Source organism: Euprymna scolopes, chromosome 15 (assembly GCF_053919585.1).
Source record: "Euprymna scolopes isolate OS-2025 chromosome 15, ASM5391958v1, whole genome shotgun sequence".
NCBI classification, from domain to species: domain Eukaryota; kingdom Metazoa; phylum Mollusca; class Cephalopoda; order Sepiida; family Sepiolidae; genus Euprymna; species Euprymna scolopes.
The window spans coordinates 98230687-98256663 of NC_136496.1; the positions used below are offsets into that span (position 1 = coordinate 98230687).

Sequence of the window (25977 nt, forward strand, 5' to 3'; positions counted from 1 at the left end):
TGTCTGTCTGTGTGTCTGTGTACATTTCCCTGCGCAATAACTGTCAGTTTTTATCTACAGACTTGAAATTTGATAAACAGGGTAATTTTAGATATAGGTTCCTTGTACATGGATTTAACTTAATAAATTGTATAGAGCCCTAAAACAAATGTTCAGGGGTCATAATAGGGGTCACATTTAAAAAAATCAACCGCTTTTTTTGGGGGGGGCTCAACATACACCTCCAAACACCCGGGCAACGCTGAGATGAAATGTTAGGATATATATATATATATATATATATATATATATATATATATATATATATATATATATATATATATTTTTAGTAATGTGATTGATAATTTAAAATTCAAAATAGAATTAAAATTAAAGTCTGTTTCAATAAAGGAACAATAAAGTCAATAATTTGTACGATCGTTTCGTAAACATTAAGCCACGGACAATAATTTTGATATATAGTTTTTTATAAACAAAGTCTCCTCATAAGCAACAGCATTGGGTGTTTTTTTTATATGTAAAAGACACCATAAATAAACCTTTTGTATCTTTTAATTGTTCGCCTTTTGAAACCCGTAATTATCGTCAAAGCATTCATTTGGATGTTGATTGTAGCTTATAAATGTACGAAATGATGAATTTTCAAAAAGAACGCCAATGGAACATTTTTTAGCGGTTAGAATATGTTAGCAAACGCCTTATTTAAAATTAAGCAAATATTTTAAAAACGGGGGAGATAATCTTATTTTTCTAATTAAATAATGAAAGGGAGATAATTAGTATTTATTCTATTTAGATTATAATATATTATATTTGTAACTTATTGAATTTAGTATTTTTATTACTTCATTTATTTATTTATTGAAATTAATAAATATAGTATAGGTTAAGCTTAAATATATATTTAAATAATATACAATAATGGTAAATATATCAGATAAACTAATATTAATAATAATAGTTATGATCAAAATTTTATTAATAAGGGTATCAATTTCAACTTAAATTTCAAGATTGAATATTAATAAGTAACATTTTTAATGACTTATGGTGGTTTATATTTGTTAAATTTAAACCAACGTTTATGACTGCATGAGGAAATAAGCTCCTCTCTTGAATTTAGGAGGGTGGTTCTATTTTTGACATCGTCATATTTTAAAATCGTTAGGGTCTCCTGTGTACAAAGTGCACCAAATCTATATCCTGGTGTATATCCTTATACGATCCTATTATTTGCCATTTCAAATCGAAAGAAATATCTTTGAGTCGCCAAATATGTTTGGATAGAGGGGTTTGGTTGAACAGGGAGTGGTTTTTAAAGGAATGCTTATGGGTTGAAATCCTATGCTTAATGCGTCCAAAGTAGATTGCGTCTTGTTTAATGTATTTATTTTCAGGTAGATTAGGGGTGGCATTGGTATGTGATGGGTTGATCTGTATTTGATTGGTAGATTGGTTAAAATTGGTGTAGTTATTTAATCGGGTGGTCGAGTTTTGGTCGCTATTAACCTCATTTAAATTTGGGGTTTGTGATACTGTGCAGCTATAAACTACATTCGTTATTCTGCATGAACCTTGCAGAGGGTATCTATTTTTTCTTTTACAGTTACAGCCTGCTATATTTTCTGTATTTGTATTTTGTATATTATTAATTTTTTATTGTTAGAACTAATTACTTTTTATGAAGGTTTGGCATAGTTGAGTAAGACACTTTGATTGTGTTCTTATTAAAGATTTTACTGTATCTATGAGAGGCTTCAAGGTTTTTTTCAGATATTTTAAAAATTCTCTGGCTATGTTTGTCTCAAGATTTTTGGAATATGGAGGGTTGAACCATAGGGTCTCCCTATGTCTGTTTTTACTCTTACGGACTTTGATTTGCTGATTATTTTTGTTTGTATCTAATACTTGCAGTTTCATTTTGCTTTGTCTTGCTTTTTGGTCATTTTTTGTAACTTGCATACGGGATGACATGACCATATTATTGGTTATTATGCTCTTAGTAGGTTTATTTTAAATGTAGTTTTTGTTTCTATCATTTTTATTTAGGAATTTGATTTGTGATTTGTATCCTGAGTTTTTAAGGGTTTTTATATGTTTTTAGTCTGTAGAATTTGGCTGCTTTTCTCTGTTCTTCATCTTCCCTGAGGTTGTTTTTTTTTTCATTTCTTCAGGTTGATGATATACTGGTTCAGTGGTTTCATTCTGGTGTTGATCAAAATGGTAGGCTTTCCATCTCAAGTTCTTTAAAAATATATTCATTCTTGTAATTAAGCTGGTTATAAAGGTGTTTTTAGAAGGTATGGGAATACATTTGGTTGATAATTGTAAGTCCTCCTTATGAAACATATCTGTAATTACGTATAGAAACTCGATTGGTTATAGGGAGTTATTAATTCAAAGGGGGTTAGAACAGTAGTCTAAAGAGCAGAGTGTTTTTAATGTGATAGTAAAATTACTAATTTAATTAAAATACAAGAAAAGAACAGTGCTCATTGTAATTCAGATATATAATAAACTCGATAGGCAAATATCGTAGAGCTACTTTAATATTTAGTAATGTGATTGATAATTTAAAATTCAAATTAGAATTGAAAATTAAAAATCTGTTTCATAAGAAGGAACAACAACAAAGTCAATAATTTGTACGATCGTTTCGGAAACGATGTTTTTATTGTGATAGACATTAAGCCAGGGACAATAATTTTGACATATAGTCTTTTCTAAAGAAAGTCATCAGCAAAAGTATTGGGTTAGTTTTTTATATGTAAAAGACAGCATAAATAAACCTAGTAATCATTAAGTAAGTCAGGTTTATCTTTTAATTGTTCGCCTTTTGAAACCCGTAATTATCGTCAAAGCAGTCATTTGGATGTTGATTGTAGCTTATAAATGTAAGAAATCTTTATTTATAAGCTACAATCAATATCCAAATGAATTCTAAAGTCTAAAGACTAAAAATTTGATATACAAGGTACTGAGATTCGCGAAAATCTGTGATCGGTTTTCGGCTGAAATTTGGCTGTTAAGGAGTCAAAGTTCAACGATTTGACCTTTGAGAACTCTACCAAACTCCCCCGACAATAATAACTCGATTTGAGCCCAAAACAATAAATGTTAAGGGGTCATAATAGGGGTCAAAGTTTTTTTTTTAAATTGACCTCTGCGGTCTCTACCAAATTACTCAGACTGGTCTAAGCATTTGAAATTTTACATAAAGGGTATTCAGAGATAGGGCAAGCTTTTTAACCGGTTTGGGTCGAAAATTTTTAGTTACCAATATATATAAATGTATGTATGTATGTATGTATGTATGTATGTATGTTTGCATGCCTGCCTTAAACTTTCAATAGAGGCGACGGATTTATATAAATGTATGTATGTATGTATGTATGTATGTATGTATGTATGTATGCATGTATGTATGTATGGTTGCATGTTTGCCTGAAACTTTCAACAGAGGCGACGGATTTTACCAAGATTAGTATCGTTTTAAAGTTTGCCCTTATATACGACAAATATCGAAAAATTGGCTAAAAACATTAATATCTTCATCTTCAACTAGGCACTTTTCTACAGAAGGAGTCGCTTTTGTCGACGATATTTTTTTAAGTTATCCTCTCCTTTCGATTGTCTTTCCTTAATTTAAACATAAGGCACTTCAGATTTGGCGGTGGTCGTAGCCGCAAAGACGTAATGTAATTTTTCACCGTTCTTTTCCTCATTCGTGGTACGGGTTTCTTACTACCACTTTTGTTTTTTGTTTTCTTTTGCTCAACACACACATCCAAACACGCGGGCAACGACGAGCTGAAATGCTAGTATATCTATAAAAGTGAACGTGTCTGTGTGTCTGTTTTTAGTCTACAGACTCGCAATTTGATATATAGGGTAATGACATTTGAGAAAATCTATGTGATTGGTTTTCGGCCAGAAATTTGGCTGTTAAGGGGTCAAAGTTCGACGATTTGACCTTTGAGAACTCTACCAAACTCCTCAGACAATTTTGGGTCTACATACTTGAAATTTAAGATATAGGTTCCTTGGACATGGATCTAACTTAATAACTCGATTTGAGCCCAAAACAATAAATGTTAAGGGATCATAATAGGAGTCAAATTTAAAAAATTGACCGTTTTTGTTTTTTGTTTTGTTTTGTTTTTTTTCTCAGCGTACACCCCCAAACACCCGGGCAACATCGGGCACCCATGCTAGTCTATATATCTATAAAACTTACCGTGTCTGTGTGTCTGCCTGTGTGTCTGTCTGTCTGTGTGTCTATGTACCTTTTCCTTCGCAATAACTCTGTTAATTTAAAGTCTACAGACTTGAAATTTGATATACAGGGTACTGAGATTTGGGAAAATCTATTTGATAGGTTTTCGGCCAGAAATTTGGCTATTAAGGGGTCAAAGTTCAACAATTTGACCTTTGAGAACTCTACCAAACTCCGACAATTTGGGTCTAAACATTTGAAATGTTAGATATAAGTTTCTTGGACATGGATCTAACTTAATAACTCGATTTGAGCCCAAAACAATAAATGTTAAGGGGTAATAATAGGGATCAAATTAAAACAATTGACCTTTTTTTTCTCGATCAGCATACACCTCCAAACACCCGGGCAATGCCTGGCACCCATGCTACTATATATATATATATATATATATATATATATATATATATATATATATATATATATATATATATATATATATTGAACAATACTTATGCCACTCTACATTGGTTAAAGGGAAAATTATTCCCAACTCGCATTTAGGTAAAAATGCACTTTCGTATAAATGATTGAATTGGTTCCAAAAGTATCGCAAAACAAAAACAAATAAATAACGTATATATATATATATATATATATATATATATATATATATATATATATATGTGTGTGTGTGTGTGTATGTATAAGGAATGTAAAAATACCAGCGGTGGTTGACGTTATATTTTGAGAAAAATAGAAAAACCGAATGAAATTATTAAAATAATCAACGTGTCGTCCTTATTTCAGAGGACATCTTCAGGATAATTTAAGTAAAAATGCTAGAAAAGAAAAAGTCATAGATCGTACGAAAAAGAGGACAGTTTTTGAATCCTACCCATGTCGGGAAGGACAAACATATGTGTGCGTATGGGAAGGTTGGGTTGTTCGATGTCTATATATATACAAAAATCTACGACACTCTTAATAGACTTGGTTTTCACTTGATACAAACAAGTTCCTCAACCATAAAACAGACATTAAAAACTACCAAGCACTCTCCCAAAACCCTCACATCCGATGCCGGTATATATTCCATCCCATGTAACAACTGTCAACAAGCGTACATAGGTGAAACACAGCGAAAATTGAAATTAAGACTTAACGAGCACAGAAGAGATATAAGGAATGGTAATGCCCAAAATGCACTCTTTTGCCATTGTGCAGAACAAGATCACTCATTTAATTTAGATCAAGCGAAAATTATTAAATACGTGATAGATAGAGCTAAAAGAAGACTTTTAGAATCAGCACTAATATTGAATACTAATACTATTACGCAAAGAAAAGGCTTCTACCATTTAATCCCTAGCATAGGGAAAATAATAATCAAAGAACAAAATATCAAAACAGATCCTGACTAACCGTTGTTCCTTAAATATTTCAACAAAATGAATAAGTTTACAGAAGAAAAAAAATGTACATATTTATTTTAACGCATTTTTAAAAGTGTATATATAGATATCGAACAACCCAACCTTCCCATACGCACACATATGTTTGTCCTTCCCGACATGGGTAGGTTTCAAAAACTGTCCTCTTTTTCGTACGATCTATGACTTTTTCTTTTCTTTTCGTCTGTGTGTGTGTCTGGTCATGTATTGACTCCTATATGGTTGAGTATTATAGAAAACTGATCATATTTAATGATAGAAGATGTATCGAGACACAGGAATGGGTATGTTTGATCTGGCATAATGATGATTCATTAAAATTGTGGGGTCTGCGTACGCGCTTGGTCCACAAAGTATGCAAATAAAACAATTAAAAATAAAAAATAAAAAAACGTTTACAAGTGTTTTTGGTATAAATGTACATAATAATGCTTTGATAAGCATGTTTTAACTTACATAAAGATGGTATAATAAAATTGTGTTCGCGCCTGACCTCCATAGAATGGAAATATGTCACTAAGTTTAACAAGGTTTTTTTAATATAGATCCACAGAATATTGTGATAAGTGTTTCAGTGTGAACAGGTATGGTATAATAAATTATTGGATTTATCCATTTTATTTTTACTTTCATCATATTTTGCTTTGGTTTTGATACCCCCAAATTCGAAGTTATCTCTTTACAACCCTTCCTTTTCATAACCTATTATACTTTCATAAATCAGAGTCAATTTTCTGTAGGCTGTTTTTGAACCCAGTTAACGACGGGTACTTTTGCTAATATATATATATATATATATATTTATATATATATATATATATATATATATATATATATATATATGACAAAAATGGTAATTAGTAAAACCTGAAGAGAGTGCTCAATACTATTGCAGAGCAAATATGCGTTTTATTTTTTATTACCCTTTTATCTGTTCAGTTACATATGTTTCGGTTGCCGGACCATATTTATGATCCAGCAGCCTCGTCAGACCTTACAGAAATGGCTGTTATTATTTGAAGAACGATTTTAAAAGAAATACGAGAGAGAAAAAAAAAAGGAAAAAGAAAGGGAAGAGTAAACATGGGGGGGGCTATATATATATATATATATATATATATATATATATATATATATATATATATATATATACTCCTGTAAAATTTGTACTATTGACTGAACTTTGTAACTTGCTGACTGAAACATGGGCATGAATATGTAGCAACATAGTAACTCTTATGTAAAACAAATAAAAAGTATAATGCTTATGTAAAACAACTAAACGTATATATATATATATATAAATATATATATATATATATATATATATATATATATATATATATATATATATATATATACTTTCACTGCACCGATGAAGACTGAACGATCGGTCGAAAATTATGTACCTGTAAAAAAGTTTTTAAAGAATTTTATTTCATAATATAATTTAGTATTCCTGCACGTCACCAATTTAAAACGAATAAAGAAAAGTTATAAGCTTTTATACTTTTCGTATTCTTCTTTATACATTTCCATTCATATATATATATATATATATATATATATATATATATATATATATATATATGCCTAAAATTTGCCTAAATTTAAATAGGGATATTAAATTGTAAAATTGTTGTCACTGTTAAATGTATCTGGAACACATACTTGAATATTTTCATCCACGTTCCACCACTTCAAGGCCTGCTAATATTGTTTTCACTTGAAAGTCTTTTTAGTCGACATTTTTTTTTCGAATCATTTAATTGAGAAAGTGTGAACTATAAGCAAAAAATAAAACGAAACTTACATTGAATCGACATTGACGCAAGCATAACGCCACAGGTTCCCTCTGTTGCCTGACATTGACCAGTAAGTGGTTTTCTTTCCACTAACTTGTAACTTCACGTTTAGTGTCCCCATGGTATCGCCGTACATGTGGTACCAAAACTGTATGCTCACAATATATTTATACATATAAGGGCTCCTCATGGTTGCCACGCTTCTTTCAGAACCAGATGACGCCTCTGTGTACATGTAGTAACCTAAAAATATTCATACAGATGTTTAATAGAAATTACAAAAAATAACTTTATGTTAAAAATTACTTTATATATTAAACGTGTGGTTGTTCGTTTGTCAGTTAGAAAATTCACATTATAATTACTTGCTGTACATTATCTAGATATGACATTTCCCCATGGACAAAATCCCGACGGATTAATCTTATATACTACTAGATGGCCCATTAAGTCTTTCGCAAAAATCCTCATCTACGAAACACAACACCACGGGAGTTCTTCTGAGTTGACTACAACATGATCGTTTTAAAATCAAATGTTAACAAATCCTTGTCGAGCCATCTTTTTAAATACACAAATATTTCCCAATTTATTCCATCGTTTTTCAGTTTTATTGGGGTGTCGTTCCTCATCAAACTGACAAACCCATTAACTCCTATCTTACATGGTCTTTGAACCTCGATAACAGGATTATTATTGGTCGTATATTATACGTTACTTGGATAAAAAGATGGATACATAGCTAACAGATAACTATATATATATATATATATATATATATATATATATATATATATAATATATATATAATATATATAATATATGTGATATATATATAATATATAAATAATATAAATATATATAATATATATCATATATATAATACATATAGTAGATAACATATATATATAATATATAACATATATATATAATATATAATATATATACATAATATATATATAACAAATAACACACATATATAATATATATATATATATAATATATATATAATATATATAACTACTTAATTTACTCACATAAAATTAATATACGAAAGTATAGATTTATGCGTAAACTTTAAGTATTTACTTCAAAAGTGCTCAATACGTAGGTAGAGCTAATTAGTAAGTTATAAAATGTATATGGCGATTAAGCTACACTGAATATTCCGCGTTTCATCCACTCTAGGATAAGCCTGAAGAATCCTAGAGTGGATGAAACGCGGAATATTCAGTGTAGCTTAATCGCCATATACATTTTATAACTTACTATAATATATATATATATATATGCATATATATAATATATATATAATATATATATAATATATATATAATATATAATATATAATATATATAATATATATATAATATATATATAATATATATATAATATATATATATAATATATATATATAGTATATATATATATAATATATATATATATATAATATATATATATATATATATATATATATATATATATATATATATATATATATATATATATATATAGTCTCTGCTAATCAAACAAGAGATTGCTTGTGTTGCCGGGTTCGAATCTGGACTGAAGATTTCCGAAAGGATGAAACACTAGTGTCTCTAGGTATTTAATTATTATAGTAAATATATATATATATATATATAATGATTTTCCACAGCCGAACCAATGTCGCAGCCCACAAGAGCCAAGAAAGCCAACAAACTGGAAGTCCAAGACTCGAGTTTCGCCCTCATTTTGGCTCCGCAGTTAGACATGTCCACTCTCAGGACTTAAAACCCGAACCTCTACCAACTGAGCCAACACACCACACACACAAGAAAGTCTATTAACTTTACACGGATCAAGCCACCCACGGCACAGATTCGACAGTGGAAAGAACCTACCTCATATCAAATAAGGGACAAGTATCAAACCAGCTTTGAATAAATATTGTATTTTTTATATTTGAATGTCTTTGAAGACAACCAAATAAACTCAAGCGCATTCGATATCTTGATCGTTATCAAGAGTAGTATTTTAGAAAGAGGCTTTGTTCGCTTGATTTACACACACACACACACACATATGTATATATAAAATCAAGCGAACAAAACACACACACACACACACACACACATATATATATATATATATATATATATATATATATATATATATATATAACTACTTATTTTACCTACATAAAATTAATATACAAAAGTATAAATTTATGCGTATTTACTTCAAAAGTGCGCAGTACGTAGGTAAAGCTAGTTAGTAATTTATAAATTAATTGCCATATATATTTTATAACTTACTATATATATATATATATATATATATATATATATATATATATATATATATATAGTAAGTTATAAAATATATATGGCAATTAAGCTACACAGAATATTTAGCGTTTCATCCACGCTAGGATTCACCAGGCTTATAAGCTTATAAGTCTGATGGATCCTAGCGTGGATGAAATGTTGAATATTCTGTGTAGCTTAATTGCATATATATTTTTAAACTTACTACCTAGCTCTTCCTACGTATTGAGCACTGTTGAACTAAATACTTAAAGTTCACGCATAAATTTATACTTTCGTATATTAATTTATGTGATTTAATGAAGTAATCATTATATATATATATATATATATATATATATATATATATATATATATATATATATATATATATATATATAAACGTCTTATTTTGTTTTTCATCCCAATGCTGTGGTTTACCATTTTTTACCATAGTTTTAGGTGATAGAGACAACACACCTGGAAGATTCTTTTGAATCCAACTGGACTATGCAGCAGCGGACAAAAATCATGCCAGAAAATCCGTTTGTATGACACAGCGGCAGTGCAGGCAAACTTTTAGCAAAAACGATTTAGCAGTTGGTGGCCAAATTCCCAGGGAAAAAAGTGTGGCAGACGCCAACAAAGCTCACAGTGATCGAAATCGTTCTGCCCTAAAATCTGACAATATACAAATTTTTATGAGTACGCTTTGAAGAATCCGCCATAAATCCAAACGTCATCTCTCAAAAGAAACCGATATTCTGAGAACATCTGATTGTGGATCATACATGATGACCTTATTCTCTTTCTTTATAAAATTCAGATCTTGCAAAGGTTAACTTATCGCAATAAAACAGAACGGGAAGCATTTTGTGAAGATATCAGTCAAAGGATTAAGTATGATTCTGGATTTCATTTTCTTTAGTGAAGAGGCTCACTATCACTTGAGTAGGCACTTTAAGTTGCAAAGTATGTGCTTCTGGACTCAGACTTAACCCATGAACATATTCATCATCCTTTTAACAAGCGGGAAATGGCTGTGTGAAGTCCCATAAGATGAAATGCCATGATCGAGCCATAGGTGTTTGAGCGTGTAGGAAATTGGGTGACGTTAGACACAAATTGCTAAAATACACTCATGTTGACGAACTTCATTCCTGTACTAAGAAGTAAAAGAGTGTATATATGAACACAGTTATTTACCAGCAAGATGGAACGTCATTTCATTGTTTCAACAGATTATTTGAATTCCCCCGCCGTAATTGTCTCGTGTCGCACCGATTTCACTTGGCCACCCTACTCGCCAAATCTGAATCCATATGACTACTTTCTCTCTGGATACCTCACAGGATGCATCTATTACAACAATCTCCAAAGTCTTTCAGATTTAAAGGACAATATGACAATGGATACCAGACGCATGGCAATTGACATGATAGAACGAATTATCGACAATTTCAATGTTCGAGTTAGGATTTATCTGTCAATGAGGTACCTAAATAGAACATATTATTAACTATTAAGGATAGACATTGATAATTTATTTCAATTTTAATCACATTTGAAGTATACAATCTTATTTAACTGCTATTTGATTTTACAAAATCTAGAAAATCTCGCCTGGGAATAATTTGAGATCAAAAAGAAAATAAAGCGTTTTTTTAGACCACCCTGTACATTTTTTTTCAAGTGACCTTGCAAGAAGGATAATAAAAAGAGGGTTAGAGCCTGGGAAATATGTATATATGTGTGTCTATGTGCGTCTGAAAAAGCTAAAAATAAAAGGAGAGAGAGAGTAAGAAAGGGAATCAAACAGTTTTAGTGATGAACATTAAATATAAAGGATTAAGCTATAGAAGATATTAAGAAAGATTGCATAATCGGAACATATCAAATTTATAGTCCGAAGGATACATAATGACGGAAATGTCGATGATATTCGATTAATAAAACATTTCCTGGCTCAAAGCTCCCGATGTTCTGGCTCTGTATTCGAATATCTGATGAAAGACTGTTATGATGACCCTAAGTATTCGTTTTTTTGAAATTATCTGACCTAACAAGCAAACAAACAAACACACACTATATATATATATATATATATATATATATATATATATATATATATATATATATATATATATATATATATATATATAAAATAAAAAATAAAAATTACAATAAGTTTACCAAGGTAATCAAAATGGTAAACTTAAAATATATTATAAATATTAAAGAGTTAATATTTACAAGTAAAGTAATCTCAACCAGATGTAAAAGCTCAATAAAACCGAAAAGGAAATAGAGCTTATAATATGAACAAATGATTAATAAAACAAATGATTAATAAAACATGTAAGCATGTTGTGCTACCTTTTTTAAAATTAAATATGTTTTTAACTCTTTTTCAAGATGTCTTTTAACATGTTTTATTAATCATTTGTTCATATATATATATATATATATATATATATATATATATATATATATATATATATATATATATATATATATATTAAAAAGTGACAAATACATACGAGTTATAATAATGTCTTCGTTTTCTGGGAAAATGTCAATTTTATGCATCAGAAATAAGCATTTAACGACGAGTGGTATATGGTTAACTTAACATCATAATAGACATCACATTTGTATTAATATACAGTTAACTGATTAATATTATGCAATCAATTACATTTGAATTAATATACAGTTAACTGATTAATGTTATGCGACAAATTACATTCAAATTAATATACAGTTAACTGATTAATATTATGTAATACGTTACATTTGAATTAATATACAGTAAACTGATTAATTTTATGCGACAAATTACATTCAAATTAATATACAGTTAACTGATTAATATTATGCAATACGTTACATTTGAATTAATATACAGTTAACTGATTAATTTTATGCGACAAATTACATTCAAATTAATATACAGTTAACTGATTAATATTATGCGATATGTTACATTTGAATTAATATATTGTCAACTGAATCAATTTGAATTGAATTAATATACAGTTAACCGATTAATATTATGCAATACGTTACATTTGAATTAATATACAGTTAACTGATTAATTTTATGCGACAAATTACATTCAAATTAATATACAGTTAACTGATTAATATTATGTAATACGTTACATTTGAATTAATATACAGTTAATTGATCAATTTTATGCGACAAATTACATTCAAATTAATATACAGTTAACTGATTAATATTATGCAATACGTTACATTTGAATTAATATACAGTTAACTGATTAATTTTATGCGACAAATTACATTCAAATTAATATACAGTTAACTGATTAATATTATGCAATACGCTACATTTGAATTAATATACAGTTAACTGATTAATTTTATGCGACAAATTACATTCAAATTAATATACAGTTAACTGATTAATATTATGTAATACGTTACATTTGAATTAATATACAGTTAATTGATCAATTTTATGCGACAAATTACATTCAAATTAATAAACAGTTAACTGATTAATATTATGCAATGCGTTACATTTGAATTAATATACAGTTAACTGATTAATTTTATGCGACAAATTACATTCAAATTAATATACAGTTAACTGATTAATATTATGCAATACGCTACATTTGAATTAATATACAGTTAACTGATAAATTTTATGCGACAAATTACATTCAAATTAATATACAGTTAACTGATTAATATTATGTAATACGTTACATTTGAATTAATATACAGTTAATTGATCAATTTTATGCGACAAATTACATTCAAATTAATATACAGTTAACTGATTAATATTATGCAATACGTTACATTTGAATTAATATACAGTTAACTGATTAATTTTATGCGACAAATTACATTCAAATTAATATACAGTTAACTGATTAATATTATGTAATACGTTACATTTGAATTAATATACAGTTAATTGATCAATTTTATGCGACAAATTACATTCAAATTAATATACAGTTAACTGATTAATATTATGCAATACGTTACATTTGAATTAATATACAGTTAACTGATTAATTTTATGCGACAAATTACATTCAAATTAATATACAGTTAACTAATTAATATTATGCAATACGCTACATTTGAATTAATATACAGTTAACTGATAAATTTTATGCGACAAATTACATTCAAATTAATATACAGTTAACTGATTAATATTATGCAATATGTTACATTTGAATTAATATATTGTCAACTGAATCAATTTGAATTGAATTAATATACAGTTAACCGATTAATATAATGCAATACATTACATTTGAATTGATATACAGTTAACTGATTAATGTTATGAGACAAATTACATTCAAATTAATATACAATTAACTGATTAATATTATGCTATACGTTACATTCGAATAATTATACAGTTAATATACAGTTAACTGATTAATTTTATGCGACAAATTACATTCAAATTAATATACAATTAACTGATTAATGTTATGCAATACGTTACATTTGAATTAATATACGGTCAACTGAATCAATACATTACATTTGAATTAATATACAGTTAACTGATTAATATAAATCAGTACATTACATTTGAATTAATATATAATTAACTGATTGACATCATACAATACATTACATTTGAATTAATATACAGTTAACTTATTAGTATTATGCAATTCATTACATTCGAATTAATATATCGTTCATTGATTAATATTATACAATACATTATATTTGAATTAATATATCGTTAATTGATTGATATGCAATTTTGTTACATTTTCAATAAAAGAACTGAGAAGTTCCGTACGACCAACGGTGGCTCGTTCCTGGGAGAGGTGAATTGCCACACCTTACCTTTTTCCGATATTTATAAGTATAATTTATTCATTCATACACCTGTACAATATATTTCGTTGTAAAATACTTACAGCAAGAACTCGCCCTTCTCTACCACAACTGAAATGGACTTTCCTTTCTTCCATCGGACGGAATTCCATAAGCAATATTTCTACGCATTTCCCATCCGTAAAACACATTACCACGTGGCTCCTTCTTTTGCAGAGTGTAACATAGCGCGGATGCGCGTATGTAAATGCATGCATAAGTAACCAAATTGTCTTCATTCCTTTAATCAGTTGCAATCCTCTCATAATATATTTCATCATGAAACCAACTATTTATTCATCTCAGTGACCCTTATACTCGAGTGTATTTTTTGTCTTGACAGTTCGTAACTTTTGAGTAAAACGAAAATCTTATGCTACATAAGAATAGAAAAAACTCTAACTCGCTTTTTCTGTAGAACTACTACATTTATTTCCTCATTGTTACGGCCGTAGCGTCGCCCATGTAATCGTCTTTTGGGGCGTCATTCACGCCTTTCACGTGATCTCGAACGTTCTTCACGTTTCTCACGTGATTGCTCTCTTTCTTTTTTAGTCTTTTTTTTTTCTTTACCGGTGACGTCAAGCATTTGCATATAGCCGTCCGCGCTATATTACATGAACTTTTGTGATTTTTTTCTTTTTTATTATTACACCCAAAACTACTCACATTGCCACTGATACGTAAGAGGATACTGAGAATTAAGGGCCCGGTGGGGATTTTGCAGTGAGATGCTTGTTCACATTATATTTAAATTCCCGTATGTTGGTACAGTTGGAAAAACAGGTAGCAAGAAAGGAAATTCCAAAGGCAAATTGTTCGAGAAGAGAAACTATTAAAGGAGAAATCCTTCAGGCATCTAGGGGCCTTTACAGTGAAGGGGTAGGATTTTGCTGCTTGTCGGATTGATCAGAGTATTTACGTTATAGATCCTAAGTGCAACAAGTTCGTCGAAGCATATTTCATTGAAGTACTTTCAAAACAAGCACATAGAGACGATGAGACAGGAACCGGAGGTTGGCAAACAGTATGGATCCTATTAGACTCTTTTGTGGGACTCTGTCCAGAAGGAGATACTTTTGTGGGACTCTGTCCAGAAGGAGATACTAATAGTCCAGATGTGACAATATGAAAGATATTGACAGGTGTGAGAAGTTTTCTAATCTAATAGAGGGAGCCTACCTTTTTTTAAACAAATTCGTGAGCCACTACTGTGTACGATTATATGAATCAGTATCGATATTTTTTTTCTACATGGGGGTCACTACTTATCAAGCCCCGGAGGCCACTCAGGGATAAGGGTTATTGCGTGTACAGTAATAAATGAGATAGTGTTGTAGTAATCATTAGTATTGGAGATTTGATAGAGTGTCTTACTTAAGTGGGCGGTTTGTCAGGAATTTGATTATGTTGGATTTGAAGACATCCAAGGTGTAGTCAGGTGGGAAACAGGAAATGGAAGAGAGTCCCACAGTCGTGCACTTCTGTGCGCGATGGCAGCAGCACATTAAGATGAGAACCATGGCTGGCTGTTAGGTTTTTGTTGGATTTTTTTATGGTATGAATCGGTCTATGCTTACAAGTAACTATTCGGTCAGGTTTGATACTATAGGGGACACATCCTTTTTAAACATGGAATGCAGAGGTAGGTCAGATATGAATATACGGAAGCTATCCCAGTCAGCCATAGAGTATTGAGTATAGTGGAGAGGTACGTCTTAAGACTTATTACATTTCATTTTTATCTTAACTGCTACAACAGAGTGGTCGGACGATCCCAGAGGAGATAGAACGGCACATGAACATAGCTCAGAGGAAGTTGTGAGGAAAAGGTCTAGAAGGCTTGCATACTGACCGGTAGTATCGGGCACACGGGTGGGCTCGTGAATAATCTGAGTGAGGTCATAGGCAGTGGCAAAATCATGACAAAACCTCCCCTCGTCATCGGTTTTATTTGAGTGGGTCAGCCATTCCACATTATAGACATTGAATTCACCGCAAATGTGAATGTTAGCCGAAGGATAAGCAGACAGGATGTGGTCAATTTTCTCAGATATGCTCTTAAAGATAGTAACCCCACTGTTGTGGGGGCGATAGAGGGCAAATATAAATGCAGTGGTGTAAGCTAGCGCAACCGGGAAGCACATGTAAGGTAAATTAGGGTCTTCTCTGGAGATATCCCTACCACATGGAAAGCCATCCTTGATGTAGGCACATATTCCATGACCATGGCGATCGTGGGGGTCAGATTTAGATGTAAAGTTAGAGTATCCTTTAATTATGAATTCGTCTAGGGAATTGGTTGGTCCTATGCCAGTTTCACTTAGAAAGAATATGTCCGGTTTCATCTCCTGTAATTGTGCTTCAACTTCTGGAAGGTTGGAACGTAGACCCCTGATGTTGGAGAAGGAGACCTGGTAGTAGGGGTCTACGTTGGAGGATGGGATTCTAGGTTTATTCGTGTTTTTCTTTTTCTTTTTTTTAGATTTGTCATGTTGGGCTTTTGGGATTTGAGGAGCAGGTCGGTAGACATTGTTGGAGCAGGACAGAGAGGGAAAATAAGAGAGAAAGAGACAAGAATTTTTTGTAGCACATGATAAGGTAAAGCCGTAACAATTACCCACTAGTATGGCATCGAGAGGCCCTACCAGAAACTACTGTATGGTCCAGAATCCATTCACCAAATTGCAATACAGCAGCCCCGGTACTTTGCATCTGCTGATAGAACAGCCTCCTTAGTGGTTAATCCAAGGTTCGGGTCCCTGATTATCAGGCGGGTTACGTCAACCCAGATGAAACATTTACCTCCAGCACCCTTACTAGTGACATGACCACAAGGATAGACATAGAAACAGAAATTTTCCAACATCTCATGCTACTGTTTACAAAGTACTACTGACCTGGAAAGCAGCTTTTTCTTCACCATTTGTCAGAAAAATTACTCATTGGAAATGAGGACTGAAGGACAAAAAAGGAGAAGCGAGAGTTACTGGAGCTGCCGATAACACATCCACATGCATTCTCTACTCTCCATTTAAAAAAATGGAAAAAAAGTGAGAAGGACTTATTAATATCTACTTAGTAAAGTCCGGTGTCCCATTCCCAGCTTATGGTAGTGCTTGAAGATAATCTCCCCTCCCATATTAATGCATGCATACTTTTGCCTTTATCTACCTCGAGATACGATGTTCGGCCATCCCATCTCCACCCCATAATAAATATGCTATAATGGAACTTTTAGCACATTGGAAAGTCTGATTATTTTTAACTCGTTTAAAAATCCGGTTAAGAAGTAATACCTTTAGGGTTACGTATTAACTTTAGACTAGCTAGAAGTAATGCATACTTTAGAAGAAGAAAAAGTATCGTGTTTTTGAGTTCAGATAATATGCAAATATAATTTGGAAAATGTTCAATTTCATGGAAGACCTTTTTTCTCTCGTTTTAAATATAAGAAAAAGTATTGGTTAATAATAGTATATTTAACAAAGATTTAGGAAAAAGATAAAAAGAAAACAAGATAAATATTCCTTAATAATGTTGAAATTTGAATTATCGATTTGATTAATGAAGTGCATGCATTTTGATTTTTTCTTTTAGCATTTAAAATACCAAAAACATTTTAGAAAAGGCAATTTAGATTATCATTTAAGAAAAATGAAGAAAGGATGAAAACCATACAAACATGAAGACGCAGAATCATGATTGCTGACAGATCCACAAATACACAATCACGAATATAACCAGACGCACAGAAATATAGACAGACAAATAGACGATGAAATATATGCGATATGCGCGCTCATTCTCATTTTATGAATTTATATTAAAAGATATGCAGAACTTGATGCATAGAAACTGTTGCAGTAATTTCGTTACGCATCTTTGAACACTCTAAGCTATAAATATAAGCAAGTACTGTCCTTCTGTATTATACAAACGGAAACATATTGAATTTCAAGTAAAATAAATGGTACCTCCGTAATTGTTGTGTCACAAATACTAACATATCCAAAGAGTACGGAACACAATAAGGTAAAAATAATTAATGAAAAACTGCTTTCGATAAAGTTTATATGGGAATAAATTTGTCCGACATTTTGGATTACGTTCGTCACGTGATGTAAGGAATAGAACTTAATTATCTCCACTGTCAACTAATTTTTTTTTTTTTAGTAAGGGTGATATAGTGATCTCGCTGCCTTCCACAAATTTCTTTTTTCATTGATGTTTTAGTAAAAAAATAACTAACGTAAACAATATTTTAATTGGCGTTTATCATAAATTTGGTATATTTATTGGACACGGAATCGGCAATTGCATTGGAATCGGAAAAACATTAAAATCGTCCAATCACTAGCAGTAACTATAAGAGCTATTGGAGTAAATCTACCAGAAAAACGAAGAAATGTATATCACACTCCAGCTATGTAAAGTAATAATATCAAGACAATTTCATTGATTGTTTTTTTTGTTACATGTGGGTCACCACTTATCAAGGCCTGAAGGCCACTCAGGGATAAGGGTTATTGCGTGTACAGTAATCAATGAGATAGTATTGTAGCAATCATTAGTATTGGGGGTTTTAATAGAGTGTCTTACTTAAGGGGGTGGTTTGTCAGGAGTTTTTTATATTGGACTTGAAGACGTTCAAGTTGTAGTCAGGTGGAAAAACAGACAAGCGGCAGATAGTTCCACTAGCGTGCAGTTCTAAGAAAGAAGCTTTGCTCATGGAATCTACGTTTTGATTTAGGCACAGATAAAGAGTGGGGAAAATTATTGACAGTAGTTTCAGCCAGACGAGTGTTTCTCGTGAAAGATTAGCAAGGGGGGACGAGGGATTGGAGCTCAGACGAGCACCTGCCATGGAAATGACGATAAAACAAAGACAAGCTCGCAACGTCTCTTCTGTGGGAGAGAGGTTGCAGGGAAGAGAAAAGGGCATCCCCCACTAAACCACGAAGCCCATTTTGTACTCTGTCAAAGCAGGATAGGCTGTTTTTAGCAGCTCCTGCCCAGATGTGGTAGCAGTACTCCATCCTTGGACGTACTTGACTTTTATACAGATAGAGAATTGCATCAGTAGTGAGATATCTTCTGAGCGGTAGAAGGAACCCACCATCAGCATCCTTGGCAACAGATTTGATTACGTGTTCCATTTCAGATCAGAAGTAAAGGTCAAATCCAGAAGCTTGTCAAAACATGGAGCCTCCCCAAGACCAGAGCCATCCATTTCAATTGATGCCAGATGTGGATCAGAGCGTTGATGATGTAAGGATAGAAGCTTGGTTTTGGATGAATTAAAAGTGACCAACCACCTCTTCCCCTCCTGAACCACGCGCTCAAGATCAGAGGAGAGAGAATTAGAGAGAACTTTGTCTTTTACGGCCTTTGATGTGTTGCCATCGATGGTCGTGTCATCAGCATAGATGTCAACGAATGATTTAAGTATGTGTTTAGGGAGATCTTTGATGTAGATCAGGAAGAGAGTTGGACCCAGGATGGATCCCTGAGGGACTCCAGCATACATACTGTGGGCCTCTGATTTCTGCCCATCAACCACTACTCTTATGAGCCTATCGGAGAGAAATGATTTAATGATTGAGAAAACATTTCCAGTTATACCGTAGCTGGAAATCTTGTGAAGTAGGCCCTTATGCCATACCTTATCGAAGGCCTTCGATATGTCAAGAGCAATTGCCCTGGAAAGGAAACCTTCGTCAAGAGATTCACTAATCCTATGTGATATAACCGTTAGTACATCTGCTGTAGATCTTGCAGAGCGGAAACCATATTGCATGTCACTAAGAAGGTTGTTTCTGTTGAGGTGGTTGACTACTTCTTTCTTGACACTTCTTTCTTCGCAAGAAACTGGTTCAACACTTCTTGGGTGGACGCCACTTACGATTTCCGGAATTTTACCTTCGATTGTTTTTTCTATGAGACTGCCTGGTCTGACCTTCAGAATAAAATATTTTTTAATGATTTCTTTACATAATTGCAGTCTAGTAGTCGGGAAATATGTCCAAGTCTGAGTTCATATCTATTCGGATCTAGTGCGGCCATTTACGCAATAATACTATTCATAAAGGTACGAACTGTAATTCCCTATACATCCATGAGTAAAAAAAATAGCATCTTTAATTTAATTAATTATTAAAATAAAATCCTTTTCAATATGGATCGTGTTTCAGTAATCTAAAAAGAATGGTTGATATGCCATAAACACGCGGAAACATCAAATTGTCTTTCGTATGTGTTTTTTCTTCTATAGTTTGATGCTGCATTTTATCATACTCGTATTAAACAAACAATTTCGGTGATTCTTTCATTGTATTTTTCTTTCTACTTTCCATCTTTTCTGTTTTTGTTTAATTCATTCTTTACTTCATTCATTCATTTTTCATTCATTTTTTCTTTCTTCATTTGATTCTTTTCTTCTTCTTTCTTTCAGAATGATCTTTCTTTAATTCTTTTCATTCATTCCTTTTACTGCCTTTCATGCATTCTTTTATTTGTTCTTTAATTCATTTTTGTGTTCATTCTTTGTTTCTTTCGTTAATTCTTCATTTATTATTTCTTTCGTTTGTCTCATATTCATTCCCTCCTTTTATTCCTCCTTTTTTCTGCTTCCATGTATTCTTTCTTTTTACACTTTCATAAGGCTTTCATTTTCTTTCCCCAGTCATTCATTCGTTTATTCATTCATTCATTCATTTATTCATTCATTTGTATATTCATTCATTCTTTCAGCGATTCATGTTCCTGTTTTAAATCTATCGTTTGACTAATAATAACGTGTATTGCCTTGTTTTTCCGGCTCGGTTGAATGTCCATATGTTGTTGATGGATAACCTGTAACGCATATAAAGAGACCAACACATTAAATAAAGACTAAACGTTATGTGTTCAGGTTAAATTTTCAAGAATAAGTTAACATTTAAAAGAATCAGCAAATTTTATCATATACAATGCAAAAAAAAAAAACACAAAACAAAAAAATACAGAATAACAAACAAAATGAATAATTATCTTCTAAATTAATAAATAAGAAAAAACTTTCAATTATTATTTATATATTATCATTAAAACGAGCCATTGCCACTTAAAGCAATAATGCAAATTCATTCTTTAAAAGGAAAGGGCGACAACCCAAACACGCCTATTTGTATTCCTAATATACATTACAGTTTTTAAACAGTTCATAATACTTTAGTGTCTAGTGTCATTCGTATGTGATTTATTGACGTATATATATATATATATATATATATATATATATATATATATATATATATATATATATATATATATATATGCTATAAATAATTACATTAAAATGATGTGATGAGAAAGGATAACTTACAAAATACTTTCTTAATATATTTTCATTGCTTTCGTAGGGACGTACTTCAAATGAAATCTATCAGCGTTTCAAATTAGAATAAATGTTTATTAAAAATATGTAATGTAAAAACAATAGTTAGAGCTTAATAAACGCCGTACAGCGAGTAATTTTATTTATTGTACCTATTTATTATGCCTCCTCACGGGGCAGAGTTAGACACTAGGGTCGTTTTTTAACGTGGAGAAAAAGTAATTTTTTTATTGTAGTAGGAATGTCAAAACGCCATTATTCCAAATTTCACGATGCTCTGTGTGTGTGTGTGTGTGTGTGTGTGTGTGTGTGTGTGTGTGTGTGTGTGTGTGTATGTGTGTGTGTGTGTGTGTGTGTGTGTGTGTGTGTGTGTGTGGTTTCATTGTCTTTTTGCAGTGTGAATATAAATTAAGTAAAATTTAATTGCACGAATGAATTCTTTTAAGCCATAATTGTCAGATTTAATAGCAAACAAAATAAAAACATGATTTGAGATGCTAAAGGATTTTCTTAATTCGTGCATCCATTTAAAGTTGACAAGCGGTTGATAATTTGAAATAGTTATAAACACAGCCTTTAACTGATATCATCTAGATATCGCCGACTTTCCGTCGATCCTATAACAATTTGGCCTTTACGGAACGCATGGCAAACGACTCGATTGCCTAACAGTGTTCTTATTTGCAAACAGCAACTCGTTAACATATGATGTGACTTGCCTCGACACTTTTTAGCCTTCGTCAGTAACGGAATCAGCGAGAAACCTAAGCAGCGTCAATAGAGAACCGTAAGTGATCAAAATGCGCTGTTATTCTCGACATATTTGTATTTCAACCAATCGCCATGGAAACAAGTGGCGCGGTAAGCCTCTCTACACGAGACTTCCCTAACAGGCTTGGTAGAACGTCAGCGAGAATTATAGTCAATTGACATGGCTTTGTAAACCCGTCCTCGTCACCAGTATTTGAAGTAATACATTGAGCCTGTCCTCGACCTGCTAAGTCAGCATGACATCCAATAAAACTTCCTGATATTTACAGATTGGCTTTGACAAAGGATATTTTCATATGTTCAATTAACGATTATTCGTCGTTGTTGAATAAATTTCAATATTATTCCGGTATTTGTAATATCAACAAATATCAACAAAAATATGGGAATTTTCTTAATAACATTTTCGGTAAGTATTTGTAAATTAATATCTATTTATATAAAGTAAGGTAGTGTGTATGTTTATTTTAGTTTTATTATAATATGTATGTCCCATATAGACGGGTACCAACACAAGTATTATTATAGATTTAAATAAATTATTTTCATATTTCAGGGAATATTGACTTTCGTTTGTTTCGTTTGTGTCGTGCGATATTTGTGGGCTATCTTTATAGAATATTTTCTTGGTGAGTTTTGTAAAACAACTTAGAGAGATCTGAAAATAGCAAAAAAAAATTTTTTAAAGATATGTTGACTAAAATATAATTTACTTATTATAAACGTAATTAACTGATAAAGAAGTGATAATAACTGAATTAGATAATGTGATAAAATCGATAGGTTTTAAAATTTGGATCATTGGGCGAAAATTCTAAATTATCGACCCATAGTGTAAATTAACTATAAGCAATTAAGGGTCATGGTCATCATAAATAATATGTAATATAAATTCATAACAAAAGATCAATCATAAATACTATATAATAGAAATTTATTAACGCCGTGCCCATCATTAATTTATAAACACAATGTTTGTAATAAATACTATGCAAATTAATTTAACAACTTGTCTATTATACGTCCTATATATATATATATATATATATATATATATATATATATATATATATATATATATATAAAAATTTATTAATAAAATTTCTAGCATAAATACTATATAATACCAATTAATTAAGATAATGTTTATCATGAATACAATGAAATATCTATTCATTAACTCTATGTGTATCATCATAAATAGTATATAATCGAAATTAACACCGTATTTTCTTGAAAACTATCTAATATAAATTTAATACTCTGTCTATCATAAATACTGTTTAATATTAATTTATTAACACAATGCCTGTCATCAATACTGTCCATGTTTATCATGAATACAATAAAATATCTATTCATTATCACAGTGTTTACCATAAATACTATAGAATATCAAATGAAAACATTATAATATAAATTTATTAATACTATGTCTATCATAAATCTTGTATAACATAATTAATTAACATAATGCCTCTCATGAATACAATATACCAATTTTTAAATGCTCTATCATAAATATTACATATCAATTTATTAACACAATGTTTATCATAAATACTTAATGATATCAATATATTAACAACATTTTGATCATATATATATACGATATAAAATCAATTTATATCGTGTCTATCATAAATAATATGTGGTACCAATTTATTAACACAATATATATCAGAAATACTATATAATATCAAATTAACACCGTATTTATATAAATAAAATATAATTTAAATTTACTTAAACTGTGTCTATAAATACTATAAATGCGAATTTATTATAATTGCTATACAATACGAATGTAATATAATTGCTATGCAATATGAATTTATTAAGACAATTTCTATCATGCACATTATATATAATAATATATAATATTAATTTATAAATCATATTTCTATTATGACTACATTATTATGTCTATAAATACTATAAATACGAATTTTATATAATTGCTATACAATATGAATTTATTATAATTGCTATACAATATGAATTTATTATAATTGCTATGCAATATGAATTTATTATAATTGCTATACAATATGAATTTATTATAATTGCTATACAATATGAATTTATTATAATTGCTATACAATATGAATTTATTATAATTGCTATGCAATATGAATTTATTAAGACAATTTCTATCATGCACATTATATATAATAATATATAATATTAATTTATAAATCATATTTCTATTATGACTACATTATTATGTCTATAAATACTATAAATACGAATTTTATATAATTGCTATACAATATGAATTTATTATAATTGCTATACAATATGAATTTATTATAATTGCTATGCAATATGAATTTATTATAATTGCTATACAATATGAATTTATTATAATTGCTATACAATATGAATTTATTATAATTGCTATACAATATGAATTTATTATAATTGCTATGCAATATGAATTTATTAAGACAATTTCTATCATGCACATTATATATAATAATATATAATATTAATTTATAAATCATATTTCTATTATGACTACATTATTATGTCTATAAATACTATAAATACGAATTTTATATAATTGCTATGCAATATGAATTTATTATAATTGCTATACAATATGAATCTATTATAATTGCTATACAATATGAATTTATTATAATTGCTATACAATATGAATCTATTATAATTGCTATACAATATGAATTTATTATAATTGCTATACAATATGAATTTATTATAATTGCTATGCAATATGAATTTATTATAATTGCTATGCAATATGAATTTATTAACACAATTTCTATCATGCACATTATATATAATAATATATAATATTAATTTATAAAACATATTTCTATTATGACTACCATATGATTTCAATTTATTACAAATGTCTATCAATAATACTATATTATATCAGTTTATTAACGTGATTTCCACGATAAGTACAATATAATAGCAATTTACTAACAGAATTTATATTATAGATACCATATGACATAAATTTATTAGTACCGTTTCTATCAAAAATACTATATAGTAGTAATTTATAAACTCAATTTAAATCATAAATAGTTTATATCATTAATTTGTTCACGCAGTATTTCTCATAAACATTACATAATAACAGTTTATTAAAAGTATCTCAATCATAAATACTACATAATGTATATTTACTAAC

At 30.1% G+C, this 25977-nt stretch overlaps 1 protein-coding gene across 5 annotated transcripts in view; it reads right to left on the reverse strand.

The window, feature by feature from the left end:
* LOC145294024 (MAM and LDL-receptor class A domain-containing protein 2-like) overlaps nt 1–25977 on the reverse strand; it is a 319308-nt gene that overhangs the window by 205282 nt on the left and 88049 nt on the right. For 4 of the 5 annotated variants that reach the window (XM_080140990.1, XM_080140987.1, XM_080140988.1 and 1 more), the window contains 2 exons: nt 21467–21514; nt 7484–7718 (listed from right to left, as the gene is read on the reverse strand). In XM_080140990.1, coding sequence (XP_079997116.1) covers nt 7484–7718; nt 21467–21514 — 283 coding nt within the window. The remainder of the gene's footprint in view (nt 1–7483; nt 7719–21466; nt 21515–25977) is intronic. The other variant, XM_080140991.1, reaches the window with a different exon arrangement.